Genomic DNA, 21,822 nt, shown 5'->3' with positions numbered 1-21,822 from the left:
TGCCTTGCTTCACTAGAAATTCCAAGAATGCAGGTGTTTTTATCTGGTATTATCCTTGGAGTCTAGAAGAAGGAGTGGCATATGATAGAAGCTCTCTATATTCTTCTTTAAAGAGGACCTCAGAGTGGATTTAACCTACATGATTAAGGATGTTACAGCTTTTTTTTTTTAAGTGATACAGATTTGCTATGGAACAGTTCAGTTTTATGAACTGGATTTGATCCAATTCTAGACATAATGTGTGGCATTTTTTTTTATATGACAGTCTGTTTTGAAAGTTAATAATAATGTCATCTGTTTTAACAGTAATTCACCTTTTGCCAGTACTGTACCAAGCACCACACTTGCATCCTCATTTAATCTTTCATTATAAAAAAATGTATCCTGGGCCTCCCTGGTGACGCAAGGGGTTAAGACACAACCTGTGAAGCTATCCACAGACACCGCAGTATGAGTTCTATCCCCGGACAGGGAGCTACCCACATGGCATGGCAGACCTCTTCTGTCTCGCCCGCTGCTCCCCTCAGTAGTGTATTTCGGTCATCTGCCTGTTCTGTTCCCTGCTCTCTCTCTGGTGAATCCTCTCACCCCCCTGCACCTCTGGCCTATACCCCAGTTCTTGTATGCATAAATTAATAAATCTTAAAAAAAAAAAAAAAAAGGTACCCAGTATTTTAAATTTGAATGATTTCAAATACGAGGAAAAATATTAAGAATATAAAAGGAACAACTTGTATATTCTTAGGCTCATCAATTTGTTTATATTTGGTCATATTTGTATATGCAAAAGCATATGGATGGTGTTGAACCATTTTAATTACAGAAATCATGACACCTAACTCCTAAACATATGTATTACTTATATGTTACAATTTTATCAGTTAAATTACACTTATTTTAGAAAAAATACCATTCTTCTACAGAACTGTGTATTTTCTGCAGTGTGCAGAAAATTTAACTTCAGTGTGAAGCTATAATCTGCTCATAATACAGCATTCATATTTCTCCAGTTGTCTCAATGTATTCTTTATAGTTTTTATTACAAATACAGCATTTTAGAAGACAGAAGAGATCTGATCAAGGATCCATACATTCCTTTTAGTATCATTTAGATCTAGACAGTGTTCTTGTGCATCACACCACAGGGCATATGTGCTTGTTTGTCCCATTATTTGTGGTATTTGTTTAATCATTTTGCTAAGATGATAGCTGTTGTAGAAGTTATCTTTTTTCCCATTGATTATTAGTAAATAATATGTTGAGTGGTATATCTTCTCCCACAAACTTTCTCCTAGTGGTTTTAGGATTTGATGGATCAGTTATTACTACGGTGATATAAAAGCTTGTTTATTCTTGACAACAACTTATAATGATTTAGTTACTCTTACTTCATTTTAAAGATGTTGGTACTAAGGGTTAGAGAAATTAACTTGCCTAAACTTACATAGCCAGGATGTTGCTGAGGTGGTAGTTGAAGTTCAGAGTGACAGTCAATTATGCACCAGAAAAGTTTGAATACTTAATACCAAGTATTCAAAGACGATAGACAAATGTTTCCTATTTTTGAACTATTAGTGTGATGATAGTGACAGAGAAGTAAACATAAATTAAAATATTTTAAAGAATTATGATACAGGCATGAAAAGGAAGAATGTGGGAGAACAGAAGAATGTTGGTTGAGGCAAGTGTTGAAAACATGAGTGTGTTTTGAAGGATGAGTAGGAGTTTGTCAGGGAATGAAACAAAATAGTAGGTTTTCAAGTAGAGAGGAAGCATTATATATACAAAGACCAAATTATGAAAGTGCTTGACATATTCAGGGAACCTTGAATCCAATTTGAAACTTATAGTGGCAGCAAAATTGGGAGAAGGGAATGGAATTGAAGCAAGGAAAGAAGAGAGTGGCAGGAAGTAAGACCGGGATTGGTTGAGGCCAAAGGGTGAAATATCTAGTAAGTGTTTAATCTGTATTTTCAAGATTGCTACCTCAAATAACGCTAGAAGCCAGACACCAAAAAATAAATCCAGTGCAGTGTAGGGAAATTGACTGCAAGAAATAGTCAAGTTTCTTAACCTTTGAACCCTGGGTATAATCATCTGAGTTACAGTAGAGGGAGTAACAAAAAATAGTAACTATTTTAAATTCAAAGTAGACATTGAATAAAAGATACAACTAGTAGGGTTTAAAACATTGTTACTTTGAAATTGAAAGTGAAATCTGACACTTTTTTCCTGTACTGAGTTTTTGTCAGCGCTGGTATTTCAGCAGTTCAGAATTCCCTGACTCCTTCAGCTTTTAGCAATAATATGTTCTTCTAAAATTATTTCATTTAAAGATGAAGTTGTGGGGCCTCCCTGGTGGCGCAGCGGTTGAGCGCTGGGTTGCGAAGCTGCCCGTGGCCTCTGCGGCGCCGGTTCAATCCCTGGCTGCTCTCCGGCCACTGGAGGAGGGTCCCACATGGCGCGCAGACCTCTCCTGCCGCCTGCTGCTCCCCTCAGCAGTGTACTTCGGTCCTTCTGCCTGCTCTGCTCCCCGCTCTGGCTCTGGTGAATTCTGTCACCTTCCCGCGCTTCTGAATGTACCCGGTGCATGTATAAACAAACAAACAAATAAATAAAAACAAATAAATAAATAATACATGCCTCTTTTCAAAAAAAAAGATGAAGTTGTCGACAAAATTCTGATGTCCTAATAACATCATATTTAGTTTTCAGAATTTTATTGTAATTCACTAACTTTTCTCTTTGTACCTTATTAATATTACCGATATGGAAAAGGCAAACTGAATAATGTTAGTTTATTTTAATAAAGTTTAAACATTGAATATCTGTTACTGACATCAATCTTAAATACCACTGTTATGAACAAATGATTTCTGGTCATTCAGTTTAATTTAGAAAGTAATCTAGGTTATTCCTTGACGAGTTTCCCAAACCCTGTGTTGTTAAGTATGAGCAAACTAAGTCTCATGTTTAGATAACTCTTTCAAACAGTAGTATAGAGAAATAAACAGATGAATTTAGATAGGTTATAATGTCATCCTGGACATTGAAATAAGAAATTTTCCAATTAGATGACTATGAATTAATTTCTTTCAAAGTTCAAATGTTTTTATTTGATACTTAAATATCAATATTTAACTTAGTATTGGGAGGCTACTATGTTGTGGATCAGTCAGACAACTGTAATTCAAAACAAAAGAGCTTATCCTGTATCCTGACCACTGGATTTTTTGTGCGTAATAATGTGATTTGTACCCATTTACCTCAAAGAGGCTAGGCTAGGCTTTTGATATATGCTCCTAGTCTAGAAGCAGCTGTCATTAGACATTTCCTGTGGTAGTTGCTTAATCATATATATATTGGATAAATAGTTGAATGAAGAGATGACCTCTACTTCTTAGGTAATTGTACATCATACAAAGCACCTGTATGTTTGTAGACACACTATTTATGCAAATGTTGGCAATGAAATTTTACGCATATTTACAGTATGTGATACATTCTGATTTCTAAAATTTTATTCTACTTCTTTAAACTGTTGTCATGGCCCATTAAATTGATGTTATGAGCCACCAGTGGATTGCATCCGCAGTTTAAAATGACATTGTTCTGATGTTAAAGAGCCCAGGAAGTAGTGTAGTTATCATTATTGATAGGTTCTTGGTGGCAGAAAAATGCACTCTCTGAGACATTGCCATAGGTGAAATCTTAGGCAAGGAAATAAATCCTCAAATAAAAACTTGTTTTTACATGGGAATTGTCAAGGAATTACTCTAAAGAGCTGAAAGTTGAATTTTGAAAATTTCTCTATCCTCTGACTTTTTTCCTCCCTTCTTATCAGCCTTCAAACAGTGGCCGAGCTGCAGAACTCCTTGCCAAAGAAAAGGGAACGGTGCCTGGATTTATTGGTTTTGGAACATCTCAGAGTGACCTTGGCTATGTTCCTGCTATTCAAGGAGCTGAAGAAATAGACAATCTTGTAGATTCTGATTTCCGAATGGTGTTGCGGAAACTCTCTAAGAAAGATGTCACAACAAAATTAAAAGTAAGTTTTTTTGTTGTTGTTGTGGTTTTTTTAAAGATTTATTTGTGCATACAAGAGCTGGGGTACAGGCCAGAGGTGCGGGGTATGAGAGGATTCATCAGAGACAGAGCGGGGAACAGAACAGGCAGATTGACCGAAATACACTATGAGGGGAGTAGTGGGTGAGTCAGGAGGTCTGCTGGGCCATGTGGGTTGCTCCCTGACTGGCCAGGAATCGAACTCGTGCTGCAGAGGCTGCTGACAGCTTCAAAGGTTGCGTCTTAATCCTTGTGCCACCAGGGAGGCCCTAAAAGTAAGTTTTGATGTTTTATATAAAAAAAGAAAATCTTTTTTGTAAAAATAAAATCATTGTTATATTTTATGTAAAGAAAAATGAGCAATCATTTGTCACTAGTAAGTTCTTTTATGTTTACACTTTTTTTTTTTTTTAAAGATTTATTTATTTATTTATTTATTTATACAAGCACTGTGTACAGTCAGAAGCGTGGGAGGGTGAGAGAATTCACCAGAGCCAGAGCAGGGAGCAGAGCAGGCAGAAGGACCGAAGTACACTGCTGAGGGGAGCAGCGGGCGGCAGGAGAGGTCTGCGCGCCATGTGGGACCCTCGCCCCGTGGGCAGGGATTGAGCCGGCGCTGCAGAGGCTGCAAGAAGTTTCCCAGCCCAGCGCTCAACCACTGCACCACCAGGGGAGGCCCTGTTTACACTTTTTTTTTTAAAGATTTATTTATTTATGCATACAAGAATGGGAGTATAGGCCAGAGGTGTGGGAGTGAGAGAATTCACCAGAGACAAGAGTGGGGAACAGAACAGGCAGACTGACTGAAATACACTGCTGAGGGGAGCAGCGGGCGAGTCAGAAGAGATCTGCTGTGCCTTGTGGGTAGATCCCTGGCCAGGGATCAAACTCATGCTGCAGTGGCTGCGTAGGTTGTGTCTTTACCCCTTGTGCCAGCAGGGAGGCCCCATTTATACTTTTTTCTAATGCATAGATTTATGCTCATTTTACACTTTATGGGTTCTAAGTTTGTTACTATGCACTTTTAAAAACTACTTTAGACTGCTGGTTGTAAAGTTTTTCCCTCTAGAGAATGTAATTTTGACCCTGTACCTTTGTCATTTATTGATTTTTAGAAAGGATTTATTTATTTATGCATATAAGAACTGGGGTGTAGCCTGCAGGTGCGGGGCGTGAGAAGGTTCAACAGAGTGGGGAGCAGAACAGGCAGATCTACTGAAATACACTGCTGAGGGGAGCTGTTGGTGAGACAGTATAGGTCTGCTATGCTACGTGGGTCAGCTCCCTGGCCGGGCATGGAACTCATGCCACAGTGACTAGCAATAATGCTGAGACTTTAACCCCTGAACCGCCAGGGAGGCCCCTGACCCTATACTTTTAAATGGGCTTTTTTTGATAGTATGCATTTTACTTTTTTAGAAACAATTGAAAAGTTTCTACCACAATAGCTAGTATTTTGGCTATTGAGCCTTAATGATGTTAATAATTTGCCTTTAGGCTATGCAAGAATTTGGAACCATGTGTGCAGAGAGAGAAACAGAAATTGTAAAGGGAGTTCTTCCCTACTGGCCAAGAATTTTCTGTAAAATTTCACTTGTAAGTATTAAGATGTTACTCATTTATTTCTTTTTCATATTTTTTGGTTGAAGTCATAGGAACTGTCCAATTTATATGATTCTATTTTGGTGAAGTTTATGAAATGTTCTATCAGTGTTGTTATACAGGTCAGATTATGTTGGGTTGCATAAAGTATATAGGGAGTCTGTGTTTTGAGAAATTAGGTCATTATGAGAATTATCTAGATGCTACAGTTATAATAAATTTTGAGTATTTATTGTGTTTTTGCTACGGAAGATAAAGGATGAATTGCTTACTTATTTAAGGCCCGCCCTTGACTATATTGAATATATTCTTTCTTACCTCGTTGGGACAAAGGGAAAAAAGAAAAAATATTTCAGATAATTACTGATTGTCATTAAACTCTGTACATAGGTCAGTTTTATTAACAGGTCACCATAGTATGTATGGAAATATGTGTTTGTCTTTATGGGAGAGGAGTATTTTAAACCATGTTATATTTTTGATAGGACCATGATCGACGGGTCCGAGAAGCCACACAGCAAGCTTTTGAAAAACTTATCCTTAAAGTAAAGAAACAGTTGGCTCCATATCTAAAAAGCTTAATGGGCTATTGGCTGATGGCTCAGTGTGATACTTACACACCAGCTGCATCTGCAGCAAAAGATGCCTTTGAAGCAGCTTTCCCTCCGAGCAAGCAACCTGAGGCCATTGCATTTTGTAAAGATGAAATTGCCAGTGTAAGTCCTTGGAATTATTCTGCATCTTTATTTTTTTTTTTAAGTATTTAAGAAATATAAGTACATTTCATTCTTTTTCTTTGCTTTTTGTATTTATTTGTGTGGGTGAATGGTAGCTGGTTCCTTTTATATTAATATATAAATTTGGGGTTTTCGCCCAGATTTTTTTTTAACAAATCCTGCTTCATTGAATTTTCTTGAATAGATTTTTTTCATTCCCCATGGAATTGGTAGTAACTAAAACTTCAAGTAACCATATGCTGAATCAGGATAAGAATATTTAAAATTTTTATGAAATATTAATAAATTATTCTTCATAGGCTCTTTAAATTTATTCTGCCATTAATGGATATGCAAGTTTCTCTAAACTTGGCCATCATTTTTGCTAGACTGATAACAACCTTAGCATTTGTGACTTAACATTTTGTCTGTATCTAATACTGTCTTTCCTCATTTCTTCCACCCTTATTTGCTCTTTCTAATAAATGAAATGGGGGGGGGGGAATCAGTGTTAGTATTATATCAAGAAATAAAAACAGGGGGACCTTGAATGAGGGGGAAATTGAGGATTTTAAACATTTCATGCTTACCTTCATTCCCATAGTGAATGCTCCCGTGTTTCCATTTCCATAGTCTTGTATATATAACCTAAATATTCTCCGACTGTCGTTTCTTGTTTCCTTCGTCCTTTCAACTTTTCAGCCTTCCTGTGGCTTCGCATTATACTTGAACTCCAGATTCCTTATCTTGATCAATAGGACGCTGAGTGAGCTGGACCCTGCTTACTATCTGACCTCTTTGTCTACTCTTTCACACATATGCGTTTAGTTCTCTATTTAGAGAACAGAGGGTCTCACATCTTTCATTTTTCAAACAAATACTTAGTTTGTTTTTTTTAGGGACAGGGATTGTAGTTTCAATCATTTTTTTTTTATTTAAAGATTTATTTTTATTTATTTATACAAGCACTGGGTACAGCCAGAAGCGCGGGAGGGTGAGAGAATTCACCAGAACCAGAGCGGGGAGCAGAGCAGGCAGAAGGACCGAAGTACACTGCTGAGGGGAGCAGCGGGCGGCAGGAGAGGTCTGCGCGCCATGTGGGACCCTCCTCCGGTGGCCGGGGAGCAGCCGGAGATTGAACCAGCGCTGCAGAGGCTGTGGGCAGCTTCGCAACCCAGCGCTCAACCGCTGCGCCACTGGGGAGGCCCTCAATCATATTCTTAAAGGAAGTTCCCTGACCCAACAGTAAATTACAAATGATTGTTTAAATTTTTTTTTAATGAAGTTAAGCATCTTTTTTTTTTTTTTTAAAGATTTATTTATTTATACAAGAACCGGGTTACAGGCCAGATGTGTAGGAGGGTGAGAGGATGCACCAGAGGCAGAGCGGGGAACAGAACAGGCAGATTGACGAAATACACTGCTAAGGGGAGCAGTGGGTACGACAGGAGAGCTGTGCTGCGCCATGTGGGATTCTCGCTGGCTGAACCGCGCTGCAGAGGCTGCGGACAGCCTCATAGTGTGTGCTCAACAGTCTGCACCACCAGGGAGGCCATTAATTTTTTTTAAACAAGTGATAAATATTATAGTGAGGTTTGGATATTAAATTAGGACACTCGGAAAATGGATATTCAGACAACTAATTTGACTTCCATAGGTTGTTTTATTTGCTTTATTTTTTTTTTCTTGGTTTTGTTATAGATGGATAACTGATCATTGAATGTGAAGATTTTTTATTTCATGTTAGATTCCCTTTAGTTCCCTGTGTCACATATATTGGGTTTGAACTTTCTGAAGTTTAAAATAAGTTTATTTGAGAGGAGTTAGACAAATGAAGATCAAAATTGTCAGATTTTTGTCCATAAGAATGTAGGCTATGGGTCATTCCATTGGTTTCCATTTCCACTCTGCCATTAAGTTAGAGGTGTAATGTTGGCCAGATTTCTGTGCCTCATTCATTACAGTGGCAGTTAACTTTACTTCAAAGAATGTTTGTGAAAATTAATTAAGGTGATGTATAAAAGGTACTCAAAGCAATATCTGGCATGTGAGAAACAATAAATAATGGCTATTATTTTTGCTGATAAAATGGATGCAGGAACAGTGGGTTCCCTAGTACTGCACTCCAGGTGCAGGCAGTCTTAACACATTTCGGATGGAACCTTTCGATCTTCCTCCATGATGGAGCAGAGCACTATGTGAGTTCTCCCTCATGAGCAGAGAGCCACTCAAAAAGAGGGGAGAGGAAACAGCCTATTTTCTACCCAAATTTACTGTTTGGCTATTCCACTTCACCGTTGTGTGCTAGAGGAAGGGAGGGAGAAGAGGATAGGAGCATTTAGGGGAAAATTCCTCTTGATGAAAACAGAGATGTTTGGGGAAAAGTACCATGTCCTTTTTACCTCTATCTTTGGGATTGGTAGGGGAAAGAAATAGGTAAATTTCAAACCTTTTAGTCTTGCTATTTAATTTTGCTATTTTTGTGAGGAAGAGTTTAAAACCTTTTATGTATAAAAGCTTAAAAACTTTTATACTCTTATCTATTCACCACTAGCAATTCAATATAATCTCAAGGCTATGGAATTCCCCCCCCCCCCCCTTACAGGTACTGCACGATCATCTTATAAAAGAAACACCTGATACACTCAGTGACCCACAGTAAGTTGTATTGTTCCTAAGAAATTCATGTTAAGGCTTTGTTTAACTCATAGGTAATAAGATTGTAATGAAAATGCAACAATTAAAAAGATGGATTCTAAATGTAGAGATGAAGATACTTAATGTAGTATCTTATATCAGATGCTGTTCTACCTGCATGCTTTAGGTGCTTTTCCTGCAAATTGTTTAGTTTGAATTATCTGAGAGCTACATGTCTGGTTCTTCTATATAGAGATGTTTTTGTATTTTTCACACACTAACCTTTTGATTGTCATAGCAGGAACCATTTTATGTTCTAGTTGGAAATAGTTGAAAAGGCAAGAATAGTTCTACTGAAAGAGTAGTAAAATGTTTCATTTACTTTTGTTGTTATGGTCTAAACAGACTAAGTCTATGAGGGAAAGCAATCTTGGATGCATTGATGTCTGTTTCCTTAGGGTCACCCTATTACAGGCTACCTGGAGCGGTATATTTGTACACTTATTTTACACTATGAATTTTCATCTCCTTTCACCTGGTATTAGAAAAATATGTTAATAGAATCTATGTATGTCAGTATTTTGAGAAGGGGTTGACATAGACTATGGAAGTAAAGCAACTTTGATAGATATCTAATGATACAACATCTAAAGTGTAAGTGCCATATATACTGTGTGGCTTATTCTAAATCCTTATATATATTTATATATATATATATTTATTTTCTTTTCACATCAAGAACTGTTTCAGAGGAAGAGAGAGAAGCTAAATTCTATCGAGTTGTAACTTGTTCCTTATTGGCATTAAAGAAATTGCTTTGCCTCTTACCTGATAACGAGCTTGAATCTCTGGAGGAGAAATTTAAGTCTCTTTTATCACAGAATAAGTTTTGGAAGTATGGAAAACACAGTGTACCTCAGGTATCTTCATCTTTTTTTTTTTATTTTAAGGAATTTCTCCTTTTTCCCTCCTAGTCTTGTTAGTTTGTGCTTTGTGGTGGGACTGAGTTGCCTCTCTTACTAGAATGTATCATGTTTTCCCTTTTTTAGTAGTTAATGTTCTGCATTAAGATGTTTGATACTGTGAAGGCGATTGTATGAAGTATTTTTCTAGTTCTTTCAGTTTTTTTAAGAGGAGGGTTCACATGAATAACCTATTTGTTATTACCATAAAATTCTTATTTACTAGGCTTTAGCTTAATTCAGATTTTCTTTTTTTCTTGTAGATTCGCTCAGCTTACTTTGAGTTAGTTTCTGCTTTGTGCCAGCGTATTCCACAGTTGATGAAAGACGAAGCATCCAAAGTCAGCCCATCTGTTCTTCTTAGCATTGATGACAGTGACCCCATCGTATGTCCAGCTCTTTGGGAAGCTGTACTTTACACACTTACAACTATTGAGGTATGTAAGAGAAGTACACTTAGTACATATGGGAATACTTCTTAGTTGTTTTTTAAAAGCCTTAACTGTATGTGAGAGAGCCTATCAGACATGGTGATATCTAAAAGTTAACTGGAAAAATGCTCTTTTGGGAATAAAATACTTCTTCAAGTCTTGATATAAATCTTAAGCTGACTATGAAATGACATAGTGTTATTTTACTTTCATTTAGCCAGTATTCATTTTTCTTTAAACTTCATTTGACCCAGGGGTCTCCCTGGTGGCGCAGGGGTTAAAGTCTCAGTACTATCAAGCTATCATCAGCCACTGTGGCATGAGTTTGATCCCTGGCCAGGGAGCTGACCCACAAGGCGCAGCAGACCTCTCCTGACTCGCCCACTGCTCCCCTTAGCAGTGTATTTCAGTAGATTGGCCTTTTCTGCTCCCCACTCTGTCTCTGGTGAATCCTCTCACTCCCCACACCTCTGGCCTACACCCCAGTTCTTGTATGCATTAGTAAATAAAATAAATGCTTGATTTGACCCAATAATATCAGAACACTGAATCATATTTAAATATTGCTCTCCCTTTTAGAAAGCAGCTTTTATAGAAATCTTTAAAGTTTTATAATTATTTCAGGTCAATATTTATACCAGATGCATGTGGGACACATGATTACTATATATAATGAATTTCTTATAATTTCATAGTTTAGTTTCTAATGGTATTGAGAGATTCTAGTCTCTTAGGAGGAATATATTTTTCAGAGGCTATTTGTCTTCTCTTTTAGTTGGGAAAAGTATATTTATCTTCTGTAATTGTTACTTTAACATTTTCTTTGATTAGGACTGTTGGCTTCATGTAAATGCAAAAAAAAGTGTTTTTCCCAAGCTGTCAGCTATGGTTCGTGAAGGTGGTCGGGGTCTGGCTACGGTCATCTATCCTTATCTTCTGCCATTTATCAGCAAGCTCCCTCAGACCATTACAGACCCAAAGTTAGAGTTCTTCAAAAATTTCCTCACCTCCCTAATTACTGGGTAAGGAATTTGAATTCTTGATCTTTACACCAAAGTTTTTTTTGTTTGTTTCTTTTCATAAATGGGTAGAATGACATATTCTGTTGCCTTTTTAATTTAAATTTCCTGAAAATGTTTTGTTGCTTATTAAAAATTTTTCAAGTCTTGGGGAATAACAGTAGGATTTCTTTTCTTGGGTACTTTCAAGGCTTTGGTGGCTATACACAACAGAAAGTGAGATAATTGTGGTTAAGTTACCTTAGATGGGACTTAGACCATCATTTCAAATGAACCTTGTTTTTGTATATTGATCATAGAAATCCCAGGTGTAGGATCTGGACCAGTGAAGTTTTTAAAACTTTCATAAACTTAAAAACTGTGTATAGTCACACTCAAAAGTTATTTCAGTGCATTTATTGCATTTAATAAATAAAAGATGCTCAGTTTTATTAATAACTAAAAATGCCCTTTTTACTATCTTTATTTGGTTAAATCCTCTCAAATTTGCAGACAGATTGGTTCATGAATAGAAAATGTGAGTATGTTTTGTTGACCCATTTTTGAAGATTTCTTTCACAGTGTTCATAATCTAATCTAGCTGTTTTTGGTTGTCTCTTCTAGCTTTTTGTTTAAGAATTACATTTTTAAAAGTCCTCTGCTTTTGAGGTGTTGCCTTTCTGTGTCTTTATTCTGGTGCTTGTTAGTTTTTTATTTATGAAAGAGTAAAAGTATTTATTGTTTCTTAGACTATCAACAGAGAGAATCAAAACCAGCATTTCAGAGTGCTCAGCTGTAATATCTGCTTTTTTTGAATGCTTACGTTTTATAATGCAACAAAACTTAGGTGAGGAAGATATTGAAGAGATGCTCGTCAATGACCAGGTATTTGTAATGTCACATCATTGGTGCCTTCGTACTCTGACTATAAAGAATCACATTCATTGTGTTTTGTTATCATGTTCCTTGGACTTCCTGGTAAAGATTTAATTTTTAAAATGTAAAATTAAATATTGTGTAGTTGTGACCAGATAAATAAAAATTCTATACCATCAATTGCTAACATAATACCATAATGTGTGAGCACTAACCATTCTCTGGGTAGACAGACCCTGACCATTATTAGAGAGTTGCAGTGCAAAACAGAATTTAGAAGATGCTTCTTGTGGTCTTTTGTAGTACATTTACATTATACAATACTCATCTTTTTATTTTTAAAATGCTCAGTACATATATCCTTTTGTGAACAACTGTGTTTGGCTTATAGAACAAGTGATGAGACTAGGATCTAGAATATGGTTTCTTATGGTAGGAAATTTCACAAAATTATGTAAACCCAGATCCTATTTGATGTCTCAGATTGCTAATTTCTGTTGTCTTTGTAGTTTATGAAAGAGAGTTCTACACATCTTTTACATCAACTTAGAAAAGAGCAGAGAGCTTGAATTAGTTCTGCAGCAAATAAAATTGTATTTTTTTTTAAATGATTTATTTATGGGCCTCCCCGGTGGCGCAGCGGTAGAGCGCTGGGTTGCGAAGCTGCCCGTGGCCTCTGCGGCGCCGGTTCGATCCCCGGCTGCTCCCTGGCCAACGGTGGAGGGTCCCACATGGCGCGCAGACCTCTCCTGCCGCCCGCTGCTCCCCTCAGCAGTGTACTTCGGTCCTTCTGCCTGCTCTGCTCCCTGCTCTGGCTCTGGTGAATTCTCTCACCCTCCTGCGCTTCTGACTGTACCCAGTGCATGTATAAACAAACAAACAAAACAAAATAAATAAATAAATAAAAACATGTCTCTATTAAAAAAAAAGATTTATTTATTTATACAAGCACTGGGTACAGTCAGAAGTGCGGGAGGGTGAGAAAATTCAGCAGAGCCAGAGCGGGGAACAGAACAGGCAGACTGATGAAATACACTGCTGAGGGGAGCGGCCGGCGCGGCAGGAGAGGTCTGTCACACAATCGAACCGGAGCTGCAGAGTCTGTGGGCAGCTTCACAGCCCAGCGCTCAACCGCTGTGCCACCAGGGGAGGCCCAAAATTGTATTTTTTTTAATGACCAGTAATCTTTGTCAGTTATGTTACAAAGTAATTCAGGGGGGATGTGATGAAATTATCTCTTTCATGTCATAAGAAAACAACCCAAGTTGACTCATTTTTAAGGTTCTGAGGAAAACTACATGTTTTCAAGTAATTTTAAGTAAGAAATTCTACACTATTTAACAGATACCTTGCTTAAAGTGTATTTCTCCTAAAAACCAAACTTTTGTGTTTCTACCTTGTTTCAGTTGATTCCTTTTATTGACTCAGTTCTTGAAGACCCAAGGTTGCAAGATGGGGAGCTCTTTAATCATTTAGCAGAAACTTTAAGTTCCTGGGAAGCCAAAGCAGATATGGAAAAAGTTGATGAAACAGCTCACAACTTGGAGAAAGTGCTACTAAGGTTCTGGGAAAGACTGTCAGCGATCTGTGTTGAGAAAATTGATGAGCCAAAAGCTGATGCTAATTCTGTTCAGGGTGTATCTAACCTATTACAGGTCCTTCAGAAACCAAAGAGCGCCCTGAAGTCCAATAAAAAAAAAGCCTGTAGGGTCAGATTTGCTGATGAGCTGCCTGAAAATAACAAAGAGAATGGAAAATGCGTTTCCTCCAGAGAGAACAGTGAAGACTCTGAGTTAATAGCTGAATCTTCTCTGACTAATAATTATTCAGACCTTTTATCTCCGCTGAGGAAAAAACCTTTGGAAGACTTAGTCTGTAAGCTAGCAGAAATGAGTATTAGTTATGTCAATGAGCAAAAGTCAGAGCAGCATCTACAGTTTCTTTCCACTCTGCTCAACTCCTTCTCTTCAACCAAGTTATTTAAAATGCTGGTAGGTGATACAAAACAGAGTATTGTCAAAGCCAAATCTCTTGAAATAGTTAAGCTTGCACAAAAGAATCCTGCAGTGCAGTTTTTATACCACAAACTAATAGGCTGGCTAAATGAAGACCAGACGAAAGATGCTGACTTTTTGGTGGACATTTTGTACAGTACCCTCCATTGCTGTGAAAATGACATGGAAAGAAAAGCTGTCTTGGATGATCTAACTGAGGTATTACTCTCTCATATCTTTTAAAAAGTAACCGTTTACACTGGCACACTGTTTTAATTATACATGAGCAATGGGATCTGCAGGGAGGTTATTTTTGGATTGCTTCTTGATGTGCATGTCAATTTAAAGATAAGGAATATGTTCTTATGAGTTGGGAGGTGTGTGAGGCTTCTGAATAGGTGCTGAGGAAATATGTTACGATGACAAGCTTGCTAAGAAAAGTGTACATTCTTGCAGTCTGTGCATTTGAAGGTTGGACTAGCTTAAAAAAAATTTTAGTTTTGCATTGGTTCCATGGTGACTTAGTTAACTACATAAAATTGTGAAAAGTTTTGCTATTTCTTCTAACAGACTGTTCCTTGCTTTTTCAGATGGAACTGAGATGGAATTCTCTTCTTCAGGTTATTAAAAAGGTATTTTAGGAATTTTTTTCCTATTCCTTGTATTTATGGGTATAGGAAAGTTCAGACCCAATCGTTTGCACACGCTGGTATGTGGTCAGCTGTCTGTTCTGGAAAGCTTTATTACTGTAAGTTTCTTTTCATAATTTAGGAAGACATTTGGTGTTTGCCTTTCTGTAGTATTATTTTTCTGATTAGGAATATAATTAGCAGGCTTTAGACAATCCACTCCTTCTTCCTTAGTTGGTAACAGAGAAAGTTATTTTTTTGCCCTACTCTGGAATACTGTGCAGGCAAATTAAAATCTACCAAACTTTGTCTGATTGCCAAATGATCAAGTAAGATATTTATTGATAGAAGTAATGAAATGTACGAGCATTAACAATTTAGAAATTTTTAAAAATGGCTTAAATATTCTTTCCTAATGAGATATATATGATGTAAATAACTCTTCAGTAACAGAAATGTCATGGCTAGCTACCTCATATTCTTTTTTTCTTTTTTTTTTTTTTTAAGATTTATTTATTTATACAAGCACTGGGTACAGTCAGAAGCACGGGAGGGTGAGAGAATTTACCAGAGCCAGAGCGGGGAGCAGAGCAGGCAGAAGGACCGAAGTACACTGCTGAGGGGAGCAGCGGGCGGCAGGAGAGGTCTGCGCGCCATGTGGGACCCTCTCCCAGTGGCCAGGGATCGAACTGGCGCTGCAGCGGCTGCGGGCAGCTTCCCAGCCCAGCGCTCAACCGCTGCGCCACCAGGGAGGCCCGCTACCTCATATTCTTTATCCTGTTTTTTTGAAAGTTTTTTTTTATTTTAAAATCTCACATGAATATTACTTTAATTTACAAGTTTTTTTTTTTTACTATCTTTTTAAATTACGGTAAAAATGACAAAGTTTACCACCTTAACCATTTCTAAGTTAAGAAATGTTAAGTATATTTAGATATGATGCAGCCATCCTCCAGAACTATTTCATCTTGCAAAACTGAAATGCTGGACCCATTTAATATTAGCTCCCTACTTCACCCCAGTATTTTTTTTTTTAAAAAATTACAGAATATTTACCCTTTTCCAGTGAGAAATATAACTTATCATGCATATGATTTGCATGAGTTTATTTAGTACTTTCCAATAGATGGGCTACATTTAAAGCCAAATTATGAGAAAGCTACTTGAGAAGTGTAGAATGTGAGTATGGGGAGTCAGTAATTTGATAAGAGAAGACTGATATATCTATTCTCAACCTAGTCATATATCTCCCAGGTATTCTCATACTCAGTCTGTTTGGAAGACTGCCCTCTTCCTGGGCAGTGCTGGGAAATTCACGTGCAATGTCTGCCTCCCACACTTCCATAACTAACTAATCCCCATCCTATTAGTGCCGGTCCGATTCTTTGTGTGATATGTTAAACACTGAGAAGTTCGACTTCGTGTCATGCTAACCAGAGAGACATTTTATTCAGTTTATTTTCTGGATTCTACAGGATTCTATAAAACTGATTTTATTTCGTAGACTGTTTGGAAAGCCAGTATTATGGCCATCAAAACTCTAGTCTATCTTGTATATATGCAACAATACTTAACGAGCAGGGTTGGAAAGTCATCATCTTTTTTTTTTTTTTTTTTTTTTAGAGGCATGCTTTATTTATTTATTTGTTTGTTTGTTTTGTTTATACATGCACTGGGTACAGTCAGAAGCGTGGGAGGGTGAGAGAATTCACCAGAGCCAGAGCGGGGAGCAGAGCAGGCAGAAGGACCGAAGTACACTGCTGAGGGGAGCAGCGGGCGGCAGGAGAGGTCTGCGCGCCATGTGGGACCCTCCTCCGGTGGCCAGGGAGCAGCCGGGGATCGAACCGGCGCTGCAGAGGCTGCGCGCAGCTTCGTAACCCAGCACTCAACCGCTGCGCCACCGGGGAGGCCCAAAGTCATCATCTTTAAAAGCAAACCTGAATTTTGGTTTAAATTATAAAATAATTTAGAAGAGTACTTTAGAAATTTCTCAGTTAAGTTTTTCTTTCTTCAAGTTAGTCAATAGGCCCAGGTTGGCTAAGAGATTTGTCCAAGGCCATAAAGCTGGAACAGTGTTAAAGTTTGGGCTAAAATAAAAGCTCTCTGGTTACCTACGATTTTAAAATAAAAAAGTAAACAATTTTTCAGGCACTATCCAATCTGCACTTGGATTTTTTTTTTTTTTCCAGATTGCTTTGAAATGAACCAAGTTGCAAATTGCTTTCTTCTCAGCCCTTAAAGCAAAAGAAGCTCTGGGAACATGGATCAGCATGCTTTTTGGGGTGGATTTACAGTTTTTTTCCCCTTGCTTCCCCACCCCAGAAAATAAACCAGTTGCTGTCAGATCTGAATCCAGTACTATTTCAGATAACTTAGAAAATAGCGCTAAATACCATTGTTCAAATTTTAGTACTTATCACTAGTAATGCCAAGATCTGAAGATTGTACATTGATCCTTCCTTAATTTTAGCAAAATTAATGCACACAAGTTTAATATCTCTAGAGCATTTATAAAATCTGTCTTCAAAGTTCTTCCATTTATTATTCATTGAACATATCTGAAGTGTTGATAGCAGGTATCAAAGAAGTTTAAGACAGTCTCTGCTCTCAAGGAACTTACAATCTCATTGGAAACAAGATATACACAGATGAAACATTAAATAATAATATAATCCAGTAAGTGCTTTAGAAATTCAGAGAAAAGCAGAGATGAATAAAGTACTGGGGTGGGGGAGAATGGGGAGAGACTTCATGTAGCCAGTCAGATTTTTATTGATTCTCTAAGAATAGATGGGGTTTTTATAAGTAAGGAAGAGGGAATATTTATGTTGGGAAGATAGCCTGAGCAAAGCATGGGAGTGCAGGGCATGGTGGGAAACAGGGAAGATGCTAGCTTTCTTAGAACTCCAGGAGGAGTGAGGGATAGTGTTAGGGGCAGTCATGATGAAGAGAGGTGATATGATACAAACAACATTTTGGACAGGAATACTGTTTTGTCTTGCTTCTAATCTTTGTTTAATTTTATGGTTTTAGGCATGTTCTAGTTCAGATAAACATGCTTTAGTAAGTGCTTGGCTAAAAGGCGATATCCTTGGAGAAAAAATGGTAACCTTGGCAGATCATCTTTGTAATAAAGACTTGGAATCCACAGTGTCTTCTGAATCTTTCTTCTCGGAAAGATGGAGTCTTCTAAGCTTGGTATTATCCCAACATGTTAAAGATGGTAGGCAAAAATATCACTTGCGTTTTAATAGGAGATAATCGTTTCACTTTTTTGGGGAAGTCCATGCTTCTCAGTTTGCATATTATTTGTTGATATTAGCAAGATGTAGGTCATTTAGATAGCTTACTTTCATAAGCACCCTAAATGTTTATTAATCTTTGTAGCATGAAGATATTTAATTATTTTTAGTTTCACATTCTAAGGGGTTTTGAATTTTATTTTATTTTATTTTTATTTTAAATTATTATTTTTTTAATTTATTCATGCATACAAGAACTGGGGTACAGGCCAGAAGCACAGGAGGGTGACAGGATTCATCAGAGACAGAGTGGGGAACAGAACAGGCAGAGTGACTGCAATACACTGCTGAGGGGATCAGTGGGCGAGACAGGAGAAGTCTGCCACACCATGTGGGATTCTCGCTGGCCAGCGGGGATCAAACCTGCGCTGCAGAAGCTACAGACAGCTTCACAGCCTGTGCTCAAATGCCTGAGCCACCAGGGGAGGCCCCTAAGGGGTTTTGAATTTAGCAGAATGTTGCTCTTTTACTTAATTTAAACTACCCTGGGGGCCTCCCTTGAGGGCTAGTAGTTGGGTCTCACCCCTGTCACTGCTGCTACCTGGGTTTGATCCTCAGCCAGGGAACTATCCCACATATAGCGCAGCAGACTTCTCCAGTCTCGCCCACTGCTCCCCTCAGCAGTGTATTTCAGTCAGTCCACCTGTTCTGCTCCCTACTATTGCTGGTGTGTCCTCTCATCCCCCCCATCTCTAGCATGCACCCCAGTTCTATGCAAAAATAATAAGTCTTAAAAAAAAATAAAGTTACTGTTTTGTGAGAGCTTTTGTATGGGAGAAAAGAGACTGATTTGTTGATCAGTTTTCTACTGTCTGATACATGTTAAACACATGGGGGAGGACTCAGTGATTATTAGCCAAGGTAAGGTATTCAAAAACACAGTTATTAATTTTCTACCTGTTTGAATTTTTTTCCCCTCTAGATTACTTGATTGGAGAAGTATATGTTGAAAGAATTATTGTTAAACTTCATGAAAATTTATCCAAATCAAAGAAATTATCAGAAGCGGAAAATAAGGACTCATCAATGTCTTTCATCTGTGATGTGTTTTACAGCTATTTCAGCTCAGCTAAAGGATGCTTGTTAATGCCATCGTCTGAGGATTTATTATTAACTCTCTTTCACTTATGTGCTGAGAGCAAAGAGAAAACACATTTGCCAGGTAATAGCCTAGTGCTGAAATGTTTTGTTGTGAATCTGGCTCTCTTCACAGTGTTAGTGCTCAGGATTTATTAATTGTATCATAACATGTTGAGAAGTTGAAAGCATTTTGAATAAAGTGGTACAAATCTTAAAACACTTTCAGCTTTAGAAACCAAGTTAAAAATGCATGTAGTCCTCTTCCAGTAAGCAGCCTTAGGTAGTAATCTCTGAAAATGATTCGCTCCTCACTTGATGTGGAAAATCCTACAGTCACGCAAATCAACAGATTCAAATCATCATGTTCATTTTAAGAGCATTCATGAAACTGCCCTGGTCATTATGGGTACACATATACAGAAAGCCACCAACCGCCCGAAGGACGTCACTGTCCAGAAGCTGCGCATGCCAGTCTGTCTGTCATTACAATGTTGAAGTTGGTAGGTGTGCCCAGGCCAAACGCTGAGGTTGGATGCAGGGTTGGTGGCCCAAAAACAGCGCTAAATTTTTACTGCACATGCTTAAAAAAGTGGATATCAAACTTAAGTGTTTAAATGTAGACTGATCATTGATCACATCCAGGTGAACAAAGCCCCTAACATGCTTTGCAGAACTTACAGTACTGCCGGCCAGATAAACCCCTGCGTGAGCTGTCCCTGCCACATTGAGATGATCCTTACTGAAGAGAACAAATTGTTCCAATGCCAGAAAAGGAGGTTGCACAGAATAAAAAGATACCCCAGAAGATACTGAAGAAGCAAATACTTACAGCCTAGGAATAAGTGTAGCATAAAATAAATAGAAACCTTATACATATTCTTATGTATATAGACTTTAGTTTAAAGTTTTTACTAGATTGTGAGGAGACAATTTGGAAGGGGCAAGAGCATTGAATTTAGAATCTCAGCTCCTTTACTCACTAGCCCTGGTAAGCTGCTTGATTTCTTGATGCCTCAGTTTCTGTGGTCATAAAGGGCAGTTTTAATATATAAGGCGTCCCTTTCTCTTATTATTAAAGGCATTCATTCTTGATGTATATCAAAATTAAATTAGATTATCTTTTTAAGGACAATAGTCTTGCCTTGTGTGTTAATTTAGACATATTTATGAATATAGGAAATACTATTGAGAGTCCTCTTCCCCAACTCATTCTTTAATACTGATGTCTCTCTTTGAAAAAGATTGTATTATTTTTCACGTCTCCAAATCTCTTATAAATACCTTCAGAGGAGGAAAAAAGTTATCTTTAAGAACCTTCTCATTTTTACATTTACATGGCAGTAGCTAACTTGTATTGTGTATTTCTTTGGACAATTGATAGTGATTTTATTTTTTCATTTTTAAGTGGTATTTAAAAATCTCAGATCTGCAATTTTTTCAGACATTTTGCAATATTATAGTTACTTCAGTGGGATATCTATTACTTTCAACATCTTGATTTTAGACTTTCTTGTCTGTAAACTGAAAAATACTTGGCTCTCTGGTGTGAACTTACTGGTCCATCAAACTGGCGATATATATGAACAAAGTACCTTCTTACGTTTGTCTGCTATGTGGCTGAAGAACCAAGTTCAGTGTTCATCATTGGATATCAAAAGGTAACCGTTTTTGTGCTCAGTTGTATAAAATCTTCTTAAAACTTCGTAGATATTAAATAATAGCCATGCTTGATAAATATTAGTATTAAGTAGTTAAGAAATCCATAAATAAAATTCCACTCATATAAAAAAATGACTTGTGATGTTAAGAAATCTATAGAACTCTAAGATCCAAACAATTTTTCCAAAAGGATTTTTTTTAAAAGATTTATTTTTATTTATTTATGCAATAGGCCATAGGTGCGGGGGCGGGATGAGAGGACTCACCAGAGACAGAGTGGGGAGCAGAACAGGCGAATCTACTGAAATGCACTGCTGAGGGGAGCAGCAGGCAAGACAGGAGTGGTCTATTGTTCTGTATGTGGGTCAGCTCCCTGGGCAAGGATGGAACTCAGGCCATCACGGTTATAATGCTGAGACTTAACACACCCTATATCACCAGGGAGGCCCCAAATGGATTTTGTTTTAATGGCTATTTTAACTCACTTAATTAAGACTTAATTTATTATGGCATATTTTCTGGACTCTTAATTTATGGTCATCACTGTGATGGTTGTGTTATTCTGTAGTTTGGATTGTAACAGTAATTGCAACTGCTCATGGCTCTACCCATAGTGATTGTTCTGCAGTGACTTGTTTTGACGGGTCTGGTAGCCATGGTTTTAAGGTGTTGCATTGCAAATCTTTTTTATAGTACATACCTAAATTTATATAATAAAAGTGTAACCTGAAACAATGAATCTACTCAGGCTGAGTGAGTTCTCTTTCTAAGTTAACTATTTCAGAGATGTCTGATTGGAAGTAGGTCAGGTCCTCTTCGTTTTCAGATAGGAATGGTTCTCAATTTCAAATCATGAATGTTGGATTAAATC

At 37.6% G+C, this 21,822-nt stretch overlaps 1 protein-coding gene across 2 annotated transcripts in view; it reads left to right on the top strand.

The window, feature by feature from the left end:
• LTN1 (listerin E3 ubiquitin protein ligase 1) overlaps positions 1 to 21,822 on the top strand; it is a gene marked incomplete at both ends in the record, with an annotated part of 44,294 nt that overhangs the window by 789 nt on the left and 21,683 nt on the right. The window contains 13 exons of one of the 2 annotated variants that reach the window (XM_084231431.1): positions 3,845 to 4,048; positions 5,563 to 5,661; positions 6,153 to 6,383; positions 8,989 to 9,041; positions 9,760 to 9,940; positions 10,246 to 10,419; positions 11,245 to 11,435; positions 12,161 to 12,296; positions 13,694 to 14,500; positions 14,872 to 14,913; positions 17,944 to 18,133; positions 19,135 to 19,374; positions 20,797 to 20,950. In XM_084231431.1, coding sequence (XP_084087557.1) covers positions 3,845 to 4,048; positions 5,563 to 5,661; positions 6,153 to 6,383; positions 8,989 to 9,041; positions 9,760 to 9,940; positions 10,246 to 10,419; positions 11,245 to 11,435; positions 12,161 to 12,296; positions 13,694 to 14,500; positions 14,872 to 14,913; positions 17,944 to 18,133; positions 19,135 to 19,374; positions 20,797 to 20,950 — 2,702 coding nt within the window. The remainder of the gene's footprint in view (positions 1 to 3,844; positions 4,049 to 5,562; positions 5,662 to 6,152; positions 6,384 to 8,988; positions 9,042 to 9,759; positions 9,941 to 10,245; positions 10,420 to 11,244; positions 11,436 to 12,160; positions 12,297 to 13,693; positions 14,501 to 14,871; positions 14,914 to 17,943; positions 18,134 to 19,134; positions 19,375 to 20,796; positions 20,951 to 21,822) is intronic. The other variant, XM_084231432.1, reaches the window with a different exon arrangement.

This window comes from Talpa europaea (genome assembly GCF_964194135.1).
Source record: "Talpa europaea genome assembly, chromosome: 4".
Taxonomy (NCBI): Eukaryota; Metazoa; Chordata; class Mammalia; order Eulipotyphla; family Talpidae; genus Talpa; species Talpa europaea.
This window is presented reverse-complemented; position numbering and strand designations above follow the sequence as displayed.